Here is a 21949-nt window from a genome sequence, read left to right on the forward strand (position 1 = left end):
CATCCAGCCTGGTGTGCCCACCTTTTGTTCTTGTAAAGATAGAAGACAAAGCTCAAGGTTTTCCTTTTATGGGCTGAGCTGAAAGACCAGTTTCCACGGGCTCAGCGCTTTCTTAGGGAACTGTCTCTGCTTAAGGAGTCCATTGGGACTTGATTCTTGATGGAGGGTCAGGAGGCTTGGAAGTGAGGAGTGAGACGTCTGACAAGCCTGGTAGGGTGAGGAGAAGGGGAATGTGCACTGCAGCCATTAGGATGCTGCAGTGCTACAGAGGAATCTAACAATTAAAGTGAGACTCAGATGTGTGAGGGAAGTTTTGTACCAGAGAGGTGAACATGTCACCAAGGAACAAAGGCTGAATGAGTTGTCATGAGTAAGATGTGAAACCTCAAAGAAAAAAAAAAGTCAAGAAAAATCTATGCAAAACCTGAGCTACAGAAAGATCAAAACCCCTGAATTTCTAAAAATTTCTCTGTACATAGTTAATTTGTTTTTCTGATCCATGGGCATCAACTATATTCCAAAACAGAATGACAAACTCCCAGTATAATCAGTAGAACTTGTTATTTTTTGGAATATTTTGCATTTTGCTTACTAGTTTCACTCTGGCCCAGAGATATAGTGACCAGAATTACAATCACCTTCTGCCCACTAGATTCTCCTTGTGAAGTACCCAGAACAGGGCTGTACACGCCATTAGAAACACATCAAATGATGGCATTTATTATCCTCTTCCCCAAGCTGGGCATTCTGAGAACTAAGGCAAAAATGAATGAGTCAGAGAAAGATAATCACACCATCACCTCAACAGAAAACTGGGACGGACATCCAGCTCTTCAAGTCTATTCATGCAGGTTCTTCTCCTGTGCTCAGCAGCCCACTGCCTAACACCAGTGTGGTAAGCACTATGACTAATATCTAGCATATGTTGTTTGCTTTCTCATTCTCTCCAGAGGAAGCAGCATATGCCCAAGTGTGTCTTGTTTGGTAGGATTTTCTGCTCTTTTTTTAAATAGAGGTGCTGCTCTGCATTTATCCTACAGAAAGCAGCTCCAAAAGGTTCAGACCCTGTGCTTTGAGGGGCAGGTGGTGAGGCATGGGACAGGGCTTAAATCTTGCCTGTGTTTGTTCTGCAGCCTCTGAAGAATGAGAAAGTTTTGCCTGACTTATACAGAGGCTTTACTGTGACTACAGAGCTACCGTGCAGTGCTGTCATAACAGGGCTTCTCAGGCCAGCAGCTTTTGGCAGTCACTATCTTTGCCTTAAGGCAAAAAAATTCAACCTCTTGAGCATATCAGCAAGCCAGCCCCGAGAAATATTGCTGGAGAGATGATCAAACATTTGGATGCACTTTCTGTGAGTTAGCTAGCAAGGCCAGCCCCTTCTGCTGACGTCTTTCCTCTCTATCACACATCAGACTTTTCCCAGTGGAGCTGGAGAACAGGCTTCAATGAAAACTGCCTGTTTGCAGCTCTATGATTGCAGGCACCACAGTTACTATTTCCTCTCCCTGACCCGGAGCAGCAACTCCATCATCAGGATAGAAAGGTAGCTTGTTGCCTAGCAAAGGTGGGATGATTTATCTGTGTGTCTAGATTGGTCCCTTTGCTGCACAAGAGAATTGCTTTCAGACTTCCAAGGAGAATGAAGCCAGGCTAGAAATCGGAGTGGATGTGGGAGAGCTGCTCTCCCAGGGAGTAGAAAGAGTCACAGGGTCTCTGTGCTTTCTGTTCCTGTGCAGCGCAGGACAATGGTTTTGTCTGCTCCAGTTATAGCCCTGGGGGCTACCTTAGGGACTGCAACTAGCATCCTTGCCCTCTGCGGTCTCACCTGCTTCTGCAAATGCAAGCAACCTGGGAAAGGACTCTCAGAAAAGGACCAAGAGGAGGAGATGGAAAATACTAAGCCCAGTGTGCTTCAGCCAGTCCAGCAAGTAAGACACAGTCTCTAATTTACTCTGTGATTTTTCTTTAAATGCAGAGGGTGGGGATGCAACTTCCCTGTTAGGCTACTCAGCATGTGATTTATGCTGCCTGTTTATCTGCTTTCTGTGTTCAGGATATAACAACATGCCAGTGGGAGGAGGAGTGAGGGAAAAACAGAGATGAGCTGGGTACCACAGAATTACCGGAGCAGGAGACAGCTGCCACGGAGCCAAAGAGAAAGCTGCTAATGGCAGAAACAGGAGATGAGGACTGGAAATGCTGCTTAGTTGTTAAGATAGCTCAAAAGAGAAATAATTTCCTAAGAAGAGAAGACTGGATGGTACCAGGTGGCACGCAGCACTGTGAAGAAGAGATGGCTCCTGCTGAGATCTTGTATAGCAGCTATTTAATTCTATCCACAATATCTCATAGTTCCTGCAGGATAGTTCCCTGTCAACAGCTGGTTTCCTGTGAAAACCTTCCCTCCTCCTCCTCCCTCTGCCCCTCTGAGGGGATTAATTATGTGTGAAGTTAAAACAAGGCATTGAAATCATAATAAAAAGCAAGTGAGAATCTAGACTGTGATGACTGGACAATCTCATCACCCAGTGAATTTCTTTTTCACTTACTGTAACAGGATTGTGGAGTATGGATAGTGTCAGGCATCCCTGTGTGCTTTTTCATTCTTGTTAGAATCCAAACAGCCTGATTTACTCCTGAGCTCAGTGCAAGAGAGAGCTAGGGGAATTATAGAATGTTTCTAATATACTTATTAATGGGAATCTCTTTTTCAAAGCAAAATGTTTGGTGATTTCCTTGGTTGAATATGGTCTTTAGCATGAGCTATAGCACTGGTCAGTTTCTGAAAGTATTACCTGTTGGTTGTTGCTCCTGATATTGGGATGTGCCTGCGTCCTTTCCACTTTCACCTAGACATTCAACCAAGTGTTATGCCATAGTAGCCAATTCCAAAGGCCTGTGATCCATTGTATAACAGTCTTTGTTTGCCTTTTAATTTTTTGAGCTGACTATTTTTTTATATTCTTAAAGAGTGTAGCAGGAGTCCTAATTGAACTTCTCTGTAATGTTTGTAATGAAATATTCAGTCGTTCTCTGGCTTCCACTCTTAGGCTCTTAGTAGAAAAGAACCTCGGCATCTTCATGTTCCTGTTGCAGTTTATTCTGAGGAAAAATGACCAAATCTACAAACAGTATTGTAAGAACTGGTACACAAACATAGAATGGCCTTAGCAGATCTTGTGGTTGCTGGAGGCGGGAGGAGTGGTGTGGGAGGATGGCTTCACTGACCATGGATTAACACCTGCACAGAGTTTAGGACTTCTCAAGAGATTGCTGCTAATTCTGAGCCTCCCTCCATAAGCATGGTGAAAAACTCCTAGTACCTATTTGCACTTTTCTAGGATGAATTTCACCTGCTATTCTGTTTGATAGCCCAGTCATGTCCCTTTCAGGCTCCTTTCTTGTCTTTTCTACCCCATACAGGGGATTTGCTAACACCTGTATATAAGAATGTACAATGATGCAGAGATTTTCCCAAGTTTACTGTTAATGTGAATGAAAAATATGTAACTTTGACAGCCACATCACTTTGCATAGCAATTTTTCTAGCTGTTGTCTGCAGCAACACAACCCACAGATAACTTTACCATCAGGCTGTTTCCATGAGTTTGATATTGTAACCTCCAAGCTCAGAAACTACTCAAATCTTCATTTTAACTCCATCCTTGGACTGGGCTTTCTTTTTCTTTTATAGAGCCTTTTGGGAAACATCTTGGGAAAGTGTTAGTCCATCCTGGATCTTGTCCACGGGGCTGTTATCCTGTTTGCAGTACTGAAATAAGCACTAAGTCTCCATATTGTTCAGTTAAGCCTCCAGTACCCAGCAGCTACTCAGTTATAGTCCTCACTATATTTCTACACTCATCAAGTTTTGCCATGACTTGATTCAGTATTATATCCCAACAGGGGATCAAATTATTCTACCTGCCCTAAATGTATCACTATTACCTGAGTGATTTCGTTCTTTCTGCATTGTAGACTTTTTAATTTGAAGTATTATTTCCAATGTTACTGGCTTTATGTTTTTTTTTTTAAAGAAATCTGGCCATATTATAGCAGCTGAGTGAACATTCTGTCACAGAAAGTGCAAAATGTTCTTGGTTTGCATATTCCATATGTTTAGCAATTCTTTCCAATTAAAATAATTTTCTTGCCAGGGACATGAATTCTATGCTGTCACTGATTCAGAATCAGCCTCTATACCTTCAAGAAATGAATCTCAATTTGAGTTCTGAGCTTGTGAAATTTTATTATCTCTATGTTTGTAAATTGTTCTGTTGGGACTTTTTTTCTGACTACATTAGTGCACAGTATGTCCTAGTCAGTGTTTGACATACTTAATTATTGAAGCCTGTCAGGGCCACTGATTCTGATAAACACAGATGATAAAAGGAAGATGTAGCAAGTCTGCATTTTACTCACTTGGCATGTCTCCCATGAGAATGATGCTTGTATTTGCTATAGACAGAGGCTCCCCATGGACATGCCCTGCATATGTGAGGAGGAAGAGTTCAAACACAAACACACATGGACAGAACAATGAGAAACTGCTATAAATTTGCAGAGTCTTAGCCAAGCCTGTAGAATGAAGATTCCTGAGCACATCCAGCAAGGGCAACAATCTGGTGCTTTGAGTGACACTGGGCAGGCACACAGAAGGGTCAGTTGCAGCCTCCTTGCTCCTTTTGGTTTATTTGCTTTCATGCATTTTTGCAGAACTATATGAACCCTTCTGCTCTTGTCTTTATTTAAGACACAACTGCTGAGTTGCAAAGGGAACTTCCATAGGGCACTGCTATGTAACTGGATTAGCAGACAGCACTTGGGAAAAGAGCTGGCAGCAAAATAATAAACAGAGGCAGATGCAGTTGGAAGAGGGGGTGGGCTAGTCCCACTGTGCTTGCATATGTCTCTCATCTCTAACTCTGCAGAGCAGACAGACAAGAGGAATATTTAGACCCAATGGAGTTCTTAGATGCTGTGTGCTGATGGATTTCCTGACTAAATACCTGGCTTTTAGCAAGAGGAAGAAAAGATTGTACTAAGAATACCTCAAATTTGTGTGGTGTTTTTCATCCCAGAGGATCTTGGAGTGCTTCGTGTGCTGGCAGCACAGAGCAATGCAGGCAGGAGGCTCCAGTGTGATGACCAGTGAGTGGTAGGACAGCAGCCTGACACAGCAGCTCCAGGAGAGAGAACAGCAGAGGCTGACCCCCACGTCAGGCACTGTGTGTGCTGGATGTAATGCCTCTGCACTACAAAAGTAACCTGCCTTTCCTAGCTGTTGTCCAGTGACTCCTCACATATTCTGCTTGGTTCGTTTGCTTTAATTTTAGAAGAATGGAAAACTGCATTTAAGGTTTGGATCAGTAACTTCACATTTCCTAGGTATTTTAGGACTGATGAGGCTCACATCTCTGAAAGAGGGAACTCACTTACAGCCCCACACTGTGTAACTTACATAACATCTAAACTCAGCTGAATGCTAGGTGAGGATGGCACACAGTGACGTCTTTCTGTCTCAGCCCACTTCTCTTTCAAAGCCCTTAAAATTAGACAAGACAAAATGCTATGTTGCAAAGTAGACTTCCTAAACACCGGTGCGCTGGCTGCCTTGAGAAGACAGTCACTGACCTAATTAGTTCCCAACCACTGCCAAGTGCATGTAACCTGGATCTCCATAAGCAGAATATGACTAAGCTAACATCCAAGACTGCTCTCTTTCTTCAGCTGTTTCTTGAGAGATTGTTATGCTTCCTCTGGACATACAAGCTGGCACCAGGAAATCCCAACACAGACAAATGTTTCAGGGCATCATCTACATTCATTATTAATAGGAAACAATAAGACTAATGAAAAACTTTAATTAAAGTTATGAACCTTTTCTGTCTCACCCTCAATCTTGACACAAAATAGGTTGGCAGGCAGTAGGCTGGAGATAATCCCACTGCACAATAATCAACCAAAACAGCTATTTTACTTTTTTTTTCCTCTCATGTTTTGGAAACAATAATAAACTTGTTGCAAGGGTTGGAGTCATTTGGTAGTCAGCTTTTGTTCTCCCACATTAATGAATCCAAACATAAATGAATCAGGAATTATTTCAGTTATAAGCAGACAGGATTCTTTCTTGGGACATAAGGAATGTTCTATTCCACTAAAATATTTTTCTTTGTTTTGGGATGCAAAAAAGGCAATGCTTTTTTTGCCAATCTTTGCTTGGACTGCCTGAGCACTGCATCATCTTGCAGGCTCTTCTGCTCATCCCATGTTCATGATTCAGTGAGGAATTGAAGTGTTAAGAACAAAATCAGACACAAATCCAAATTTCAGTCCCGGTGTAATAAGGGGCAGATGTGTGTCTGAGGGTCAGATGGAGCTCTGGTCCACAGAACCAAGAGGCTGAGATGACCACTGAATCAACTACTCTTGGTTTGCCAGTCCAGGGCTCATTTGTTCAACCAGTTCTCCTTAGTCTTATTGCACCATGGTCATACTTGCTCCAGGTGACAATATGATTTATATCTTTGCATTCCTCATGCTTTCTGCATACTCACATAAAATATTCTGGAATCTGTGAGATGGCGGTAGCCTCTTGCTCTTGGATTTGACTTCAAACATTACGGTAAAAATTGCCATATCTCAATCATAGCAAAATTAACTTCATGGTTAATTTCTTTGCTAAGATGAAAGGATTAACTTATGAAAAGATTAACTGGTACCAGAACAGAGGAAAAATCAAATCATAAGAACATATCTTTTTCTTATTGCAATCAAACATCTGTAGAAGAATAAATCTGAAAAGACACACACCAAGTAGAAGGTATCATCTTTGGCAAGAAAGTCTCCAAACACACAGGCAGGGGTTTCTACAAGCCAAGAAAAAATGATTGTAGGACTCACCAGAGGCACTGCTTTTTTCCTATCTCAGCTCATTTAACATTAAGAGAATTAGAGGAATTAGTGTAATTAGTGCAAAGTAATAAACAAGGTTTTAATTTTCAGTTCAACGTCAAGAAAACCGCAGAGCCAGTCCAGCCTCGAGCACTTCTGAAGTTTCCCAACATTTATGGCCCCAAACCAGAAGTAACTTCACCTGAAATTGTTAACTACACACAGTACTCTCTGAAGACCACAGAAGAACCAGCTACCGGAAAACATACTGCTTTGGATGAGAATAGGATGAAGATACAAGTCAATGAAGAGCTGTTTGTTCTCCCTCAAAACGGTAGGAGCTTTTGGTCTTCAGACTAACAATTGCTTCAGACTAACAATTGTAAATCTGTAATACTTCTGAGCATACTGTGATTGTTGTCCAAGAAATAAGTGTGAAAGTGAAGGCATAGGATGCTTTTCACTTTCTTACCATGAGCACTCTGATTTCTGTTTTCAATTCATTTGTTTGATAGAAGGTAGCTGTGGAGCTCATCAGGATATTCTGATAACAAAGCTGCAGTTGTACCTTGTTGCAATTTTTTTAACCTAAACATCTTTTGTGTTGAAGAATCTGGCTCCCTGGTAGCAGACATTTTGTAGAAAAGCACATTTAGTGGTTTTGCTGAGAGCAGTAGCCAGAATATGTGTGAAATATCTGGCCAAAATTAGGCAGAGTATCTCCTCCAGGTCAAATGCTAGCTGTCCAGCAACTGTCCTTGTCAGGGACAGTGGGGGTCAAAGCTTCTAATTTTCTCTGCTCCATTTTTTCCACTGGTTTGGTGAGATGTTCTTGGCTTATTGTAATGTGCAGTGAAACCAGAGGCTGACACCTCAAAGGTTTCTGCCAAACAGAATTTCTGTTTCCCAGCCAGCCCAAAGGTTACCACTCCAAATCCTGAAACACAAGATTTCTGGAGCCTGAGAGAAAATGCAATCTTAATTACATGCATCTGGCAGCAGGTCTGGGTTTCTTCCATACTGATTTTTGACTTCACAGCTGCCTTTTAACAGAGTAATTTACTCTGATGGTTACCACTTTAATAAAACCTTCCTGAAGATTTGCCAGAGAGAAAATGCCATCTGCCATTATTTTTATTGAGTACTCTTTTTAGTTCTTTTTAATTGTTAGACATAATATTTTTGCCCTTCTAGAAGTTCAATTGCTACATTCACCCCTCCATCCTGAGACTGGTGAGTATGGAAAAGAAAGTACCATGGGAAGCAGATGCATTGGAGGAAGAGACTGTCTGAGCCACATCCTTAGGTGTCAGGGAAAAGATTATAGGGTGGAAAAGATGAAAGATGATGGCTGCATTTAGGCTAAAGCTTTATATAAGTGTTGGTGTAAGAGCCTCTCTGCACTGCTAATGGCACAAGCAAGTTTCCTTCCTGCTGTGCCTGATTTTATAGCTCGAGTGTTGCTAAAATTAAGCAAGAATTGTTGTGTTCTCCTTTTGATGCCACAATGAACTGGTCTGAACTGTCTCTGAGATTTTTATGAGGAAATGTGCTGGTCCCACTATTGTTTTCTGTGTGAATCAGAACTGACCTTGCAGATAACAACTTTGGATGACAAAAATCTCTGGCTTCTCTTTTAGTCTTGCAACTTGCTTTTTATCAGTATGAAATACGTACTCAACCCCAAAATCACACACGGAGAAACTGCCTTATGGATTCCAAAGTTCATTGCCTTCAACCTGGTCAGGTGCTATGGAAATAGATGTCTTTTGCATGACAAAGACTTCATTGTTAAAATTTAAAAAGAAAACCCAAAATGTTTAGAGAGGTCTGACCTAATGCAGAGTTGCACAGCAGCTCAAAAGCAGACTCATATTCTCATTGCAGAGAACACGAGATATAATTGAATAATGCCAGTTAAAAGAATATAAAACAACATAGCAAGTAATGAGTGTCGTGTAGACACCTTGTCCTAGTCATAAGGTAAAAGGGCAAGTGTGTCAACTATCATAGAGCACAAGGTGGTGGAGAGCAGAAGTCTTGTCCAAATGCTATAGAAAGAGCTGAAAGTGCAAGTAAACAGAGCAAAAAGGCTGTATGATGACGGAGGAAGAAGGAAAGTAAATTATAGCCTTGCATACAAAGTGCAGGAATAGTGAGACATTTAGAAAAGTAAAGGCAAGAGAAGGTGGATTTGTTCTCTTGGGAAGGGGAAGAGCTGCTTGCTAAAGGGACTGTTTCAGTTCCAGGTGTGGTAAAGGACGTGTGTGTCACAGAGCACCTGAAGCCCGAGCGGGCAGCCAGCTGTAACCAGGCCCCCGAGCTGCACTACTCCCTGGTGTACGACCAACAGCAGGCCGAGCTGCGCGTGGCCCTTCTGGAAGGTGAGGCACACATCTCCCGGCCTGAATGGGGCAAGACACCTGCTGATTACGCTTAGAAAAAGTTCCCCTCCTATCTTAAGACCAACAGGTGCCTCCAGGACCACTGGATGTTTCACTCCTTCTGGGCTTGCAGAACAGGAATACCTGTCAATGTCACTGCTTGAAGAGGGTGTAGCTTGGGAACAATTGTTTGCACAGCTTTGTCAGGAACCAGGATGGGCTCCTTCAGTCCCAGCCAAAGCAACCTCTTTTTTGCATTTTTTCCTTTGGGGCAGAAGGAACGAGGTTACTATCTCCTTCCTCTCTATACCTTTCATTCTTCAACCTAATCCACTCCATATTGCCTTTTCCTCAAGTAAAGTCAAAGCCTGAGCTGGAGATACCAGACTTATTTTGAGGAAAGGCCCTCTGGCAGTGCCTGGCCAGGCAGCCAGGCTCCGTGTCACACTCTGACAACTGTAACAGCTTCTCCACTCAGGGCTGGAGCATCATCAGTTCCTCTGGGAGAGTAAAATAAGCTGACTGAATAATTCATGCACAGTCTAGGTCTCTGTGGAAACCTAATCAAATCACACCCTCTGAGGCGAGCACTGAAAGGGTGCTGAACGGCAGCCACTGCTGTGGGCTTCCTGCCAGCAGCCAGCCCACAGTTCCCCTCCAGGATGAACACCCACGCCAGCTGGCTGCCACCCTGGCACCCCAGTGCACGGGACCTGGCTCTGCTCCCCTGAGAAGCCAGGAGAGCCCTGTGACCCATGGGTCCTGGCAGTTCAGGAGCAGCTGTCCTTGGACTGGCTGCAGTGAGGATGAGAGTCTTGCCCTCAAAGCCATGATATTCAATGACCCCTTGGAGGAGGGTGTATTCCTCTTGCTGTGGAGAAGGCAGTGCAATTCTGTTACTGAAACTGAAGAGGAGTGTGAAATGCCATTCTCACTCTAGGTTTTTCAGCATAAAAGGGACTTAAAATTAGGGATGAATGTCTCTTGACACAAGTCTTTTGGGCTTTGGGATGGCTTCTGATAGATTCATTTACCAGAGGTTGGACCAGCAGAATACAATAACCCTTAGACATCCCACGCTGGCCTGCAGGATGGGTGTGTGCCAAGGGAAGCTATATCCATCTCTGATGTCTGTGACTGACCTTCCTGCTTTTAAAGCCATTGTAAGAAGCCTTTTTTGTGTGCAAAGATAAAAGTAAATGAGAACTGCCAATCCCTGTTTCACGCTGCCTTATTTCAGAGCTGTTCTGCATCTTTCAACAGAATGTGTTTCCTTGAACTCACCTGTTGCTCTCCCAAACACTGGCAGCATCCTTCTGCAGTAGCAGAAGGACAGGGACATTGTGCAGCCTGAGGAAAACACCACAGCGTGGCCTCACAGCTTAATCTGCCCCAATGCAGGCAGGAACAGGGGTCAATGTCTATGCAGCTGTTTTATTTTATGGCTCTCATAAAACCAGCAATGTAGCCACAGATATTTCAGGGTTGTCTTTTGTGAGACGTCCTTACCACCCATCTTTTCCAGCTCTGCATGGCAGAATGAGTGGGGACCAAGATGCTGGCTGCCATTGCTACATACTGGGCACACTGGCGAGCAAGTCTGGTATTGCTGAGGCCCAGACAGAGCTGAAGAAGAAGGTACTTCACACCCTTTGGGAGGAAGCACTGCGATTCCCATTAACAGAGGAGGAGATGCCAGGAGGGACACTGACTCTCACTCTGAGAAACTGCGACAAGTTCTCCAGGCACAGCATTGTGGGGGAACTCAAACTGAACCTTGCTGAAGTGGAGGAATCCTTTGGGAAGGCCCAGTGGGAAAGGCTAAAGAGCCCAGAGAAGGTATGGACTCAGTCTGTGTCAGTAGTTCAGAAACCCTAATGATTAAGAGTTTGGACAAGAGAAACCCTTTTTCTAGATGGCTGCATGTGGGTGGGTGGCTTTATTTGTTTGGAGCAGGTTTAGAGGGGTGATGTGTGACTGCACAGATCACTCAGCACAGCTCTGTGCTGGTCTGTAGCTCATCATATCAGAAGCCCTTCCATCTGTTGCTCCCAATAGTTAATGTGTCACAACTCCCTCAACTCCTCCCCAATTATATGACAATCTGACACTGGCATCTGTAATTCAAATGCTGTGTCTAGAAAAAGGTGTGTGAGCTTCTAAGAATTAGCAACACAGGACCAGAGTGGCAAGAGCTGAAATATCAGAGAGTGCCTACAGAGCCCAAGGGAGGGACTCTGCAAAGCTGGGTGTGGGTAGGGCATACAGTGGCACCCCAAGGAGCCTTAAGCTAGGAGTGGAATACATTGTTAGGAATGAAATACTGGGCTGAAGGACACTTATTCTTACTGGAATCAATCCTCTGCTATTTGTTCTGGGAGATGTCAAAATATCATTCATTGCATAGTGTTGGTTTCCTTAAACATCAAAACCTTTATTTCCTCCCTTATCCACATCTTGCCAGCTTCACAGACAGGGAAAATGGAGGGAAGGGTTCCAACAGTTCTTGAAGTGGGTACAGGGGATGCTTCATGTGCACTAATTTCTTGCATGTTTCCTCAGGAGCCTTTTCCCTGCCATGAACTAGATTATTCTTCTAGCAGCAGCAATTCACTTAACATGGCAGCAGGATGCTGCTTCTGCTGCTGCTTGTTCATCACAAGTGGTACCTCTTGTAGTCTGCTGTGGTATGGCTGAGCAATGCAAAACAACACCAGCACCATCACTAAGCACGATGAAATAAATTATTGCCTGTCACCATCAGGGGTGAGGGCTCTCCACCGAGCTGGCCATAGACACAGAGTACCGAGTTAGCACTTCTGATTTCCAGTGGTGCTGATTTATCTGATAACCACTTGAATACTAATTGGACTGTCCACACTAAAAAAAATCTGTCAGGGACAGAGGCAGCAGACACAAATGCGTGGTCTGAATGAGTTTAGTAAACTTCACACATGAGACTGAATATTTGTCTAATAGCTGTAGCCCTCTAATAGCTGTAGCTGTAGCCCTCTCCCTCCATCCTGAAGCATCTGGTTTTTTAGCAATACCCAAGAAACAGCCTGTTCACAGCAATGATAAGTTGTTACTCCAGTGCACCTGATGGAATCTGGATATACTGGGAATTCTGCCTTGGTCCAGCTTCACAACCACACACAGAAACAGGACAGCATTCATTTCTTCTCCAGGCTGACAGCACAAGGTTAACACCAGCAGTACTGCTGAACAGTGCCCCAGTTTGAGCTGAGGATGTGCAGTGAAAGCTGAATTTGCGTCATCTGGGACCTGAGAGAGCCAACCATTGCACAGATAGCTTATGTATACAGATCCTGAATCATTCATTGAGAACCAGAGAGGGAGGGAGTGAGGAAGAGCTGATCAAAAAAGAGGAGCTATTTTTGACAGCATTCATCCAGGAACAAAGTTACTGAGCTTTGTCAAAAGTGTGACATTTCCTTGAAATGCCAGGAAAGGCAGAAATTTCGTTCTTACCTTCCCAGTAATTCTCCCACACACAAGGGAAGGAGCTCAGAGCAGAGCTTACAGCTAACCAGGTACTGCAATTAGCATTCAGGAATTCATTGAGTCCTGTGAGCAATGCAAAGAGTAGATACTGTAGACTGATATCCTTATCTTGTCTTCCTTCCCTCCCACTGCTTTGCTAATGACAGTGATGATAGTGGGTTGATGATAGTGTGTCCTTGCATAGCAACTTCCCTTTTGTGATTTCGTGGTGCCCTGCACGTAATTCATTGGTGACCCCTTGTTGCTTTTTATCCATATCGAATAGAAAGAAATACTGAAGCTCTGATGGTTGTCTGGATTTGCAGGATTGCAGCACAAAATGTAGGTTATGGATTTAATAGGTAAAAGGAAACAAAGAAAACAAAGCCCCGAAGTGGGAAGGAAAAGTACCTCTGGTTTGGTCTGTTCACGCAGAATTCCAGCAGAGACCAACCATTGTAGGTTTTGTTTTCATGTGGATACAGGCTGGCCAAAAATTTGATCAGCACATCAGGAGCTAGAAAGTCATAAGCACAAGATGTGATCTGAGTACAATGTGTGTGTTTGTGCGTGTGTGCACATCTACAGAGCCCCAACCCCTCCCAATCTCCACTGCATCTGTCTGTGCCTGGAGCTACAGGAACCAAATTCTAGCCACGAGCTATAGAATGGTACCTGCTGAGATGTAGTGGGGATAAATAAACAAACACAGCTTATGACATGCCTAAACTCTGGGTTTGCATTGGGGTGGTGTGCTTGTCCCTCGGTGTACAGTTCTTTTGTAGCGGGCAAACAGGCATTTGAAACTGCCTCTTTTTATGTGTGGGCTTTTTAAAGGTCCACTTAAATTTAAGACAGGATTCATGTAAGTGAAATGCATATGAGCCCTTCATTGCTACCTGAGTGCACAAAAAAAGATTCACTTGGGCTGACTTAGGATTGAATTTCAGGCTTCCTTGCTAATGGCTTCCTACCTGATTTGTGCAGGACAAATTAGTCATTTGAACCAGACAGTGATGACAGCCATGTTTTCTGGAGAGTCAGTCAGCTCAAGGGGAGCATACAGGGGCTTGTCCTTGCCTGTTTCGAATAACTGGTTGAAAACTGAGTTTGAAATATTTATGGCTCACTTAGTAACGACACTGCAGAGCACAGAAATGGCCTGGAGAAGGGCTGTCTGTCCTCGAGGATGTAGAACATGCTAAGGAGCCCGGAATGAATTTGTTGAATTGACATTGGCTTTTTGGGACTCTTCTGGGTCATTAACCTCACACTAAACCAGATTTCTGTCACAAGCTCCCACTCACTGAGAGAATAACTGCTCCCCTTTCGTCCCTTGCCATGGGCTGTCAGCTCTGCACACAACGGTGTGGGATTTCTCTCCTTCCCTGCTGGCTCCCAAAAAGGAAACAGCATTACTCTCCCAAGGGAGAGCAGTGGTGGTGTGACTGTGTCCCTAGGCTTCATCAACAAGGGTTGCTTGTCCAGGGCAAGTGGAAGTAAGGGGAAAGGGAAAGGGAAAGGGAAAGGGAAAGGGAAAGGGAAAGGGAAAGGGAAAGGGAAAGGGAAAGGGAAAGGGAAAGGAAGTCTCCCACAGGGACAGCAGGGAGAGCTGCTCACATCCTGATGGAAGGCAGGTGGGAAGGAAGAGTAATGTACTGTGTCCAGCTCCTGGAGAATTTCAGCTTGGCTGGGTTTTTTTCTCATACCAAATAGGGTGTCAGAGAAGGTGTAGCTCCAGCTCCAGGTCAGACTCAGCCCCAAGCATCACCTCTGCTTTCCCAGGGAGCCCTACACTCCTGCTGGGCAGTGCAGGCTGGAGGCTGAGTCCAGTCAGAGCCTTCTGGGAAACGGAGCACCTGAAACCAAAAGTGAATTATGAAAAGAAGTAAAGTGGACATAAATACAGGGCAGCTAGGTGGTCTCTCAAAATAGGAATATCTGACTTTTTGCATTGTATGTCAGTCCCAAATCTTCTTCTGACTAAATATTCCACTAAAAGTTGACATCACGAAGCAGTTATTTTCCAGTGGCATAAGGATTCAGTAACTCACATTATCGGAGCCTTATGAGTAGAGGAGCCTCTCAGGCATCTTTGCCAGGTTTATTCTCATCCAGCGTAACTGGAAAGATCTCCTGTACAAAGACAGAGACAACTTGGTTGGTCCATCACCTTCCACCCATCAGTCTTCTACTGTTGTTTTCCTACTGTTCTGGCCAAGATTATATAAAAAATTAACCCTTTCGGTGTCTCCATTTCCAGGAGCCATCCACAGGCCATGGGGAGGTTCTGCTCTCTATCAGCTACCTGCCAGCAGCTAATCGCCTGCTGGTGGTGATTATTAAGGCCAAAAACCTCCATTCCAAGCAGCTGAAAGATCTACTTGGCAGTGGTGAGTATGATAGCAAGGAAACAGAGACTGTTGTTTCTGCTGTTATGTAAATCTAGAAAGAAAGTGGGAAGGGTGATTTTTGGCAGGAAAAAAATAGATGTCTGGATTAGAAAGCCAAAGAGATTTGAATCATTTCTAAAAAGTGAAAACCAAATACCGCCGTAATCAATATATCTTATGTTCTCTCTCTCAGTTTGATGTCACCAGTGTAAATTCTCTTGCATTTTTGCGTGCAGATTCAGGCATCACAATATAAAAAAAATAAGGTATTAGAGAATGTCGAAAGGAGGGCCATAAGGATGGTGAAGGGTCTGGAAGAAAAGCCATATGAGGAGTGGCTGAGGTCACTTGCTCTGTTCAGCCTGGAGAAGAGACTGAGGGGAAAGCTCATCGTCATCTTCAGCATCCTCACAAGGGGAAGTGGAGGGGCAGGCACTGATCTCTTCTCTCTCTCGTGACCAGGGACAAGACTCAAGGAAACAGCATGAAGCTGAGCCAGGGGAGGTTTAGGTTGGATATTAGGAAAATGTTTTTCACCCAGAGGGTGGCTGGGCACTGGAACAGGCTCCCCAGGGAAGGGATCACCAGCCTGACAGAGTTCAAGAAGTGTTTGGACAATGCTCTTGGGCACGTGGTGTGATTTTTGGGGTGTCCTGTGCAGGGCCAAGAGCTGGACTCAATTATACTGATTGGTCCCTTCCAACTCAGCATATTCTAGTCTATTCTAGTCTATTCTAGTCTATTCTGTGTTGCATACTCATTAATATGGTGTCTCTCTCCACTCCCTATACAGATGTTTCTGTCAAGGTGACACTGAGGCATCAGTCACTGAAGCTGAAGAAGAAGCAGACCAAACGTGCAAAACACAAGATCAACCCTGTGTGGAACGAGATGATCATGTTCGAGGTGCCTCATGAGCTCCTGCGTGCCTCCAGCGTGGAGCTGGAAATGCTGAGCCAGGATGGAGCTGGCCAGAGCCATGTGCTCGGCAAGTGCAGTCTGGGCTTACATGTCACAGGCACAGAGAGGAACCACTGGGAAGAAATGCTGAGGAACCCCAGGAAACAGATAGCCATGTGGCACCAGCTCCACATGTAGGCTCATCATGGTTACTGACAACAAGATTCCCACCAGGCCTCAGAGGCCGGGGGAATAAGCTGGATTTCACCTTCCACCTTCACCTCCACGAAGTTGCTCAGCACAGCACTCTTACTACACCACCCTTCTCTGATTTTCCCACCCATTCAAGCCCAGGGAACTGTCTGGAAAACGTATTTAAAGGACAATCTCTCACCTAATCAAGTGGTTGTCTCAAACAAGGGGTTGGCAGCCTGGATTGTTTGAATTAATTTTATTTGCCTGCCCACACTTCTGAGAGGTCCCTATTTCTGCAGAGGAGCAGAGGGGAGTGCAGAAGAGCAAAGTTATCATGGAAATGTAAGCCCTTCATTGGCATCTAGCACTGTCACCCAAGTCCCTTGATGAGTGCTGGCTCCATAACCACAAACACACAACTGTTTTACCAATCCCTGCTTTTCATAATACTCTACAAGACTGAGCAATGAAGATCACAGTGCTGTCATGGCAGGCACAAAGAATCAGTATGAAAGAGAGAGGGAAGCCAAAATGCAGTAAATGGATACCCAGAAAAAGATACAGAACTAAGGGAGGGAGCAGAGGAAGAAGAAAGGGCGAGACAGTCAACACCCTCATCCTGTGCAGCCTTTGAAGCAAACACTGCCGAGCAAGAAGTCAAATACCTTCCTTTACTTTTGTTTCCTGGAGAGTTTGATACCTTGTATTTAAGATTAATGAAAACTGCTGAAAACACGAATGTTTCAGGACCCTTTAGCAGAATCTAAATGTATCTTCTATCTTTCTATGGTGTCATCCAGGAAGACCCTAAATATGGACAAAAAGTTATTGTTGATGTTACCTCCAAAAACTTGGACCAAATCTTTCTGTTTACTGCCATCTTTTCTGTTTGGGTTTTTCCCAAGTTTCAAGTATGCTAATTATATTCCAGGCAACATCTAAAATTAGGCAAAACAAGTGGGATCATTCCATACCTTAGCAACTGTTAGATGGTTTTGGTTTGACAGTTAACTGTTGCACTCAAATACTCATACCAGCATTACTCAAAGGCAACTCTTATTAACTGCCGTGTATTTCATCACTTCCAGACAGAAGGAATTCACCAACCAGACAGACTCTCCAGGGCTTGTTTTTCCTGTGCACTTTCAAGATTTGATGTGGCTTAAATGTTACTTTTGACTGTCCTTTTTTTTTTGTGTGTCTAGATGGACTGAAAGTCTGGCGTTGGCAGTGATGATGTCATCACCCCAATAAGCACACTGCTTGTCCTACTACATTTTTTCAAGTAGTAGACACAACTTTAAGGGACTTCCATGGGGACAAGGCATCCAAAAATCTGAAAACAGAACCATATAATCTGTAGCCCTGAAAATCTCAGAGGACTTCATATTTGCAGGGTCAGATTGCCCCTGGTTTAAATCAAAATATTAAGCTAAGCTTTATCTAGTATCCATCCCACTTTGATGGTGAAGTCAAATAAGCCAAGCAGCTTGTCAAGGGAAGGCTGCCATCCTGTCAGCAAAGGGAAAACACCAGAACCAGTGTCTGAAAACTGGCTGAAGCACCAGGCACAATGGGTTATGAACAGGGAAATGAAGTCCAGCTGGAAGTCAGTAACTAGTGGTGACTGGGGCTAGTCATGAGACTGACACCACTTAACACCTTCATAAATGACCTAGACAGTGGGGCAGAGCATGGCCTCGGCAGGTTTGTAGATGATGCAAAACTGGGAGTAGTGATTGATACACAAGGCAGTTGTGCTGACATTCAGACAGATGCTGAGAGGCTGGAGAAGAGAGCTAACAGCAACCTCCTGAAATTCAGCAATGAGAAGTGGAAATTCCTGCACCTGAGGAAGAACAATCCCTTGCAGCAGTCCAGGGGTGAGGGCCAACCATCTGTAAAGGAGCTTTCCAGAAAAGGACCTGGGTGTCCTGGTGGACACCAAGTTGAACATGAGCCAGCAGCGTGGTCTTGCAGCAGAGATGGACAACAGTGCCTTGTGCTGCGTTAAGCAAAGCCAGCAGGTCAAAGGGGGGTGATTCTTCCTTTCAACTCAGCACTGGTGAGGGCACTTCTGGAGTGCTGTGTCTGCTGCTGGGCTCCTCAGTGAAAAAAAAGATACGGAGTTTGTGGAAAGAGTGCAGCAAATGGCCGTGGAAAGAGTGCAGCAAATGGCCATGAAAAGGTTGAAGGGACTGGAGCATCTTCTGTAAGAAGAGAGGTTGAGAGAGCTGGAACTGTTTATATCAATGTGTACCGACACCTGACCTGGGAGAGGACAAAAGAAGATGGAGACAGAATCTTTTCACTGGTGTCCAGTGACAGGACAAGAGTCAAGGGCACAAGTTGCAATGTAGGAAATTCCATTTGAACACATGAAAAATACCAAGAAAAAACCCCATTTTTTTACTGTGAGGATAATCAAACACTGGAACAAGTTGGCAGGAGAGGATGTTGGGGGTCCCCATGCTTGGAGACAGTGAAAATTTGATGTGATACGGTGTGAACAACCTGCTCTAGATTATCCCATTTTGAGCAGGGGTGAGTGTGGACAATTATGATCTCCAGAGGCCCTTTCTATCCTCAGCAATGATACGATTCTGTGAAGATATTGACAAGGTTGATGCACACTGAAAACTGTTATCTTTACACTACTATTTCCTTTGTGGGTGGTGTAGACAGGAGTTACAGGATTATTTTGAAGAGAGCAATAAAATCAGCTTTGAGCAACCAGAGAGACAGAAAAGCTAACTATGCCCATGAATCTTACACCCAATATTTTAGTCTCTGATATTGATCTATTGGCTAGAGGGCAAAAAAGAAAATTGGTTTCTTGTTTTGCTCTATGGGGTTTTGTTTACTAACCAAAAGCTGTAGGATACTGTGAGTAAACTGGACACAGTGGTCTAGTTGATAGTGAATTTTTAGTGCTTACTGTGATCCAGATTCGCCTGTACATATACCTATAGGTTTGGAATAATTATTTCCATATAAGTGCAGAATTTATTGGAATGTTGGCCTAGTCCACATATAGGTTTCAGGCAGCACTGTGATTTTTTGGGGGATAATGATAAGAAGGATAACTTCACGGTATGATGCTATTTGGCTGGCACTGGAAAGCCTGAAGGGCCAAATATTTGCCTTGCTGCCAACTCCTCTAGTTTTGCATCCTGCTTGTTTCACTGAGCCTTTTATAACATCTTGATGACTGATTGTAAACAGCATTATCTGCCTGTGCCCTGGTGATTCTGGCACACCCTGTAATAGATATCCGCCCTATGGCATTTAAAAGCATAGATCCTCAGAATCTGACTTAGCTATGGCAAAACAATGTCCTCTTTTACAGCAGAAAAATATGTGTATACACACTACTTAACCACAAATCTGTCTTAGGAGCAAAGTGGTGCCATCAGTGTTAATGGATGGCATTGTTGCCTCCTTTGTTGCAGTGGGATTTAAAGGGAAAGGGAGAAAGAATGAAAATGCATACGTCTTTCCCGGCTGGATTATTCTTGCTGTCTGGCATTCTAGCCTGGAAAGAATGCTCCTCGCCATCAGCACAGCTTGAACAAAGGCTGCCAGGTGTCCCTGGGAGGCGGCAGTCGCTGGCCGGGGCTGACAGCGGGCACGTAAAGGGGACAAGGAATGCTGTGTACGTGTGGTACCCGAGGGGCAGGGACGCCCAGCCCGGCCTTTTGAACTCTGCTAACAGGAGCTGTGTGTCATCGCATTCCAGCGTCTGCCCAGGGTCCTCGTCCCTGCGAACAGCCTGTGCAGCAATACCTGTGTGTTCCTGAGCCTCAGCACCCCAAGGGCCGAGGTGCTAATCCGTCCCAGCAGACAGATGGCTGGGAATGGTTGTGGCAGGTGACAACGTTATGAAGATAAATCCGAAGTATTTGGAAATGCTATTGTATCAACCAGCTTCAGCAACTCGAGCTGTCAGAGTACCACTGAAATGCAATAAGGATGGAGCCAGACAGACCCACGGTTTTCAGCTCCTGAGGCTGAAAATGCAGGAGCATCAGCAAGCACCTCTTTGTATTAAATTAAAGGATGCTGCTTATAAATTGCATCATAAGAGAAGAAGCAAAAAAAAATCCAGTTATGGCAATTAATGTTCCTAAGCTATATGTGTGACCAAAAGCAGCCACAAGAGTCCCCAGGGGCTAGTCAGTGGCTGGACTGATTATTTTGCCTGTTATAACCATTAACATGAAGAAGCTGAAAGCTAAGATACTGTAGGGAGGAAGGAAAGAGGAAAAAAAAAAAAAAAGACGGTGTGGGGCAGTCTACCTGGTCAGAATGAATGATCCTTTTCAATAAAGGCCAGAGTTGTGAGTTTAAGGACAGGGATTCACAGTCCCTCATCCAGTGACAAAACCCAAACAACCTGATTGCTGTAAAATAGCTTGAGAAATGCAGTTCCCGTGTTGTACCCAGCTTTGCCTGGGAAAGGTGGTCTCCTGATGTGGCCTCTGCTCAGAGGAGGGGACTGAGAGGCGGGAGGAAATGACCTGTGACTATATCAAGGAGTTCCTCTGTTAAAATATAGGCTGTAGCCATATGTTGTTTTGCCTCAACCTGCCCTCAGAGCTAGATCTTCCTCCCCAGAAATTATCTGGTTTGATTATAAGCAATTTGTCCTAGAGTAGAAGGATTAATAAGCACAAATCATCAATAGTCACTAAAATATATGGGATGTTTCAGGCTCATTACTACCCTCAGCACCCTTCCCCGGTCGTAAGGGGAGTGGTTACAGCTGGTGCCCTGTAAGGGTAACATTTTTTCAGTGCAGTTTTCTCCTCAGTTGTTGTCCCAAATATCCTTGCATGGTGATAAGAAACATGTTTCCTTTGCAAAGAGGTAAGGTAATACATGAGAAGAGGTAATGCATCAGAAAGTAATGGAAAATTCCCTTCAACAGGACTGGGAAAATTTTCAGGCTTAACTATTCTCCCAGGTACTGATGGGCTTTCAATACCTTGAACAGCTGTACCTTGCATTTTGCTAGCATCTGTCATCAGTATTATCTGGCAGTAGCATTCAAAACCACTCTTTTTTTTTTTTTTTCCCCCAAAATGAAGTAGGTTGTAGTTTGGGCTCTAAAAATACAGCCCAAGGTTTGCCCAAATTTTCCTGGTATCTGAGATGAGTTGACTACAATGACATTTAATAAGAGCTGGAAGCTAAAGTGGCTTGGACCATGCTTCTTGCACTCTTTTGAAGGTCATTTTGATGTCTGATTGAATTGAAGGACAGAGCTCTGACAGCATTTTTATGTGTTTCAGAATTTACCTAGGTATTAAAATGTATTCGGTTCATTTGTTGAAAGATAAGCATGATGAGTAAATAGTAACACTTGACACTTCATATTATTTCTTCTGTTTTCAATAGGCACAAGAATAGTAGCAAAGTGAAACAGTGATTTGTGGCCTCCAGCATGAGGGGGCTTTTCTGCTTACTTGGTCCTTTAGTGTCCCCGTGTGTTTATTGTACAGAGACAGAAATTGTCAAGACTATATTGTTCTCACTATCCAAAGCACAAAACCAGAGCATGATGCTCAGCCATTGTGTCTAATATTACAGCACAACCTGTAAAACACTGCAAGTAAATAATTCCAAGCTGTTACAACACCGTGTCTGCATTGTTTACTCTACAGTAAGTCCCTG

At 44.0% G+C, this 21949-nt stretch overlaps 1 protein-coding gene across 2 annotated transcripts; it reads left to right on the top strand.

The window, feature by feature from the left end:
- Positions 1-1400: 1400 nt before the first annotated feature.
- On the top strand, positions 1401-21911 carry SYT13 (synaptotagmin 13). 2 transcript variants are annotated; one of them, XM_010410105.4, is made up of 6 exons: positions 1401-1931; positions 7009-7231; positions 9141-9281; positions 10807-11120; positions 15049-15178; positions 15972-21911. In XM_010410105.4, the coding sequence occupies exons 1-6, from the start codon at positions 1749-1751 to the stop codon at positions 16274-16276; spliced, it is 1296 nt and encodes a 431-aa protein (XP_010408407.1). In that variant the 5' UTR covers positions 1401-1748; the 3' UTR covers positions 16277-21911. The 2 variants fall into 2 exon arrangements, with proteins under 2 accessions (XP_010408407.1, XP_010408482.1); XM_010410180.4 differs by having other exon boundaries at positions 9147-9281.
- The last annotated feature ends 38 nt before the right edge of the window (positions 21912-21949 follow it).

Source organism: Corvus cornix, chromosome 5 (genome assembly GCF_000738735.6).
Source record: "Corvus cornix cornix isolate S_Up_H32 chromosome 5, ASM73873v5, whole genome shotgun sequence".
In the NCBI taxonomy this organism is placed as follows: Eukaryota; Metazoa; Chordata; class Aves; order Passeriformes; family Corvidae; genus Corvus; species Corvus cornix.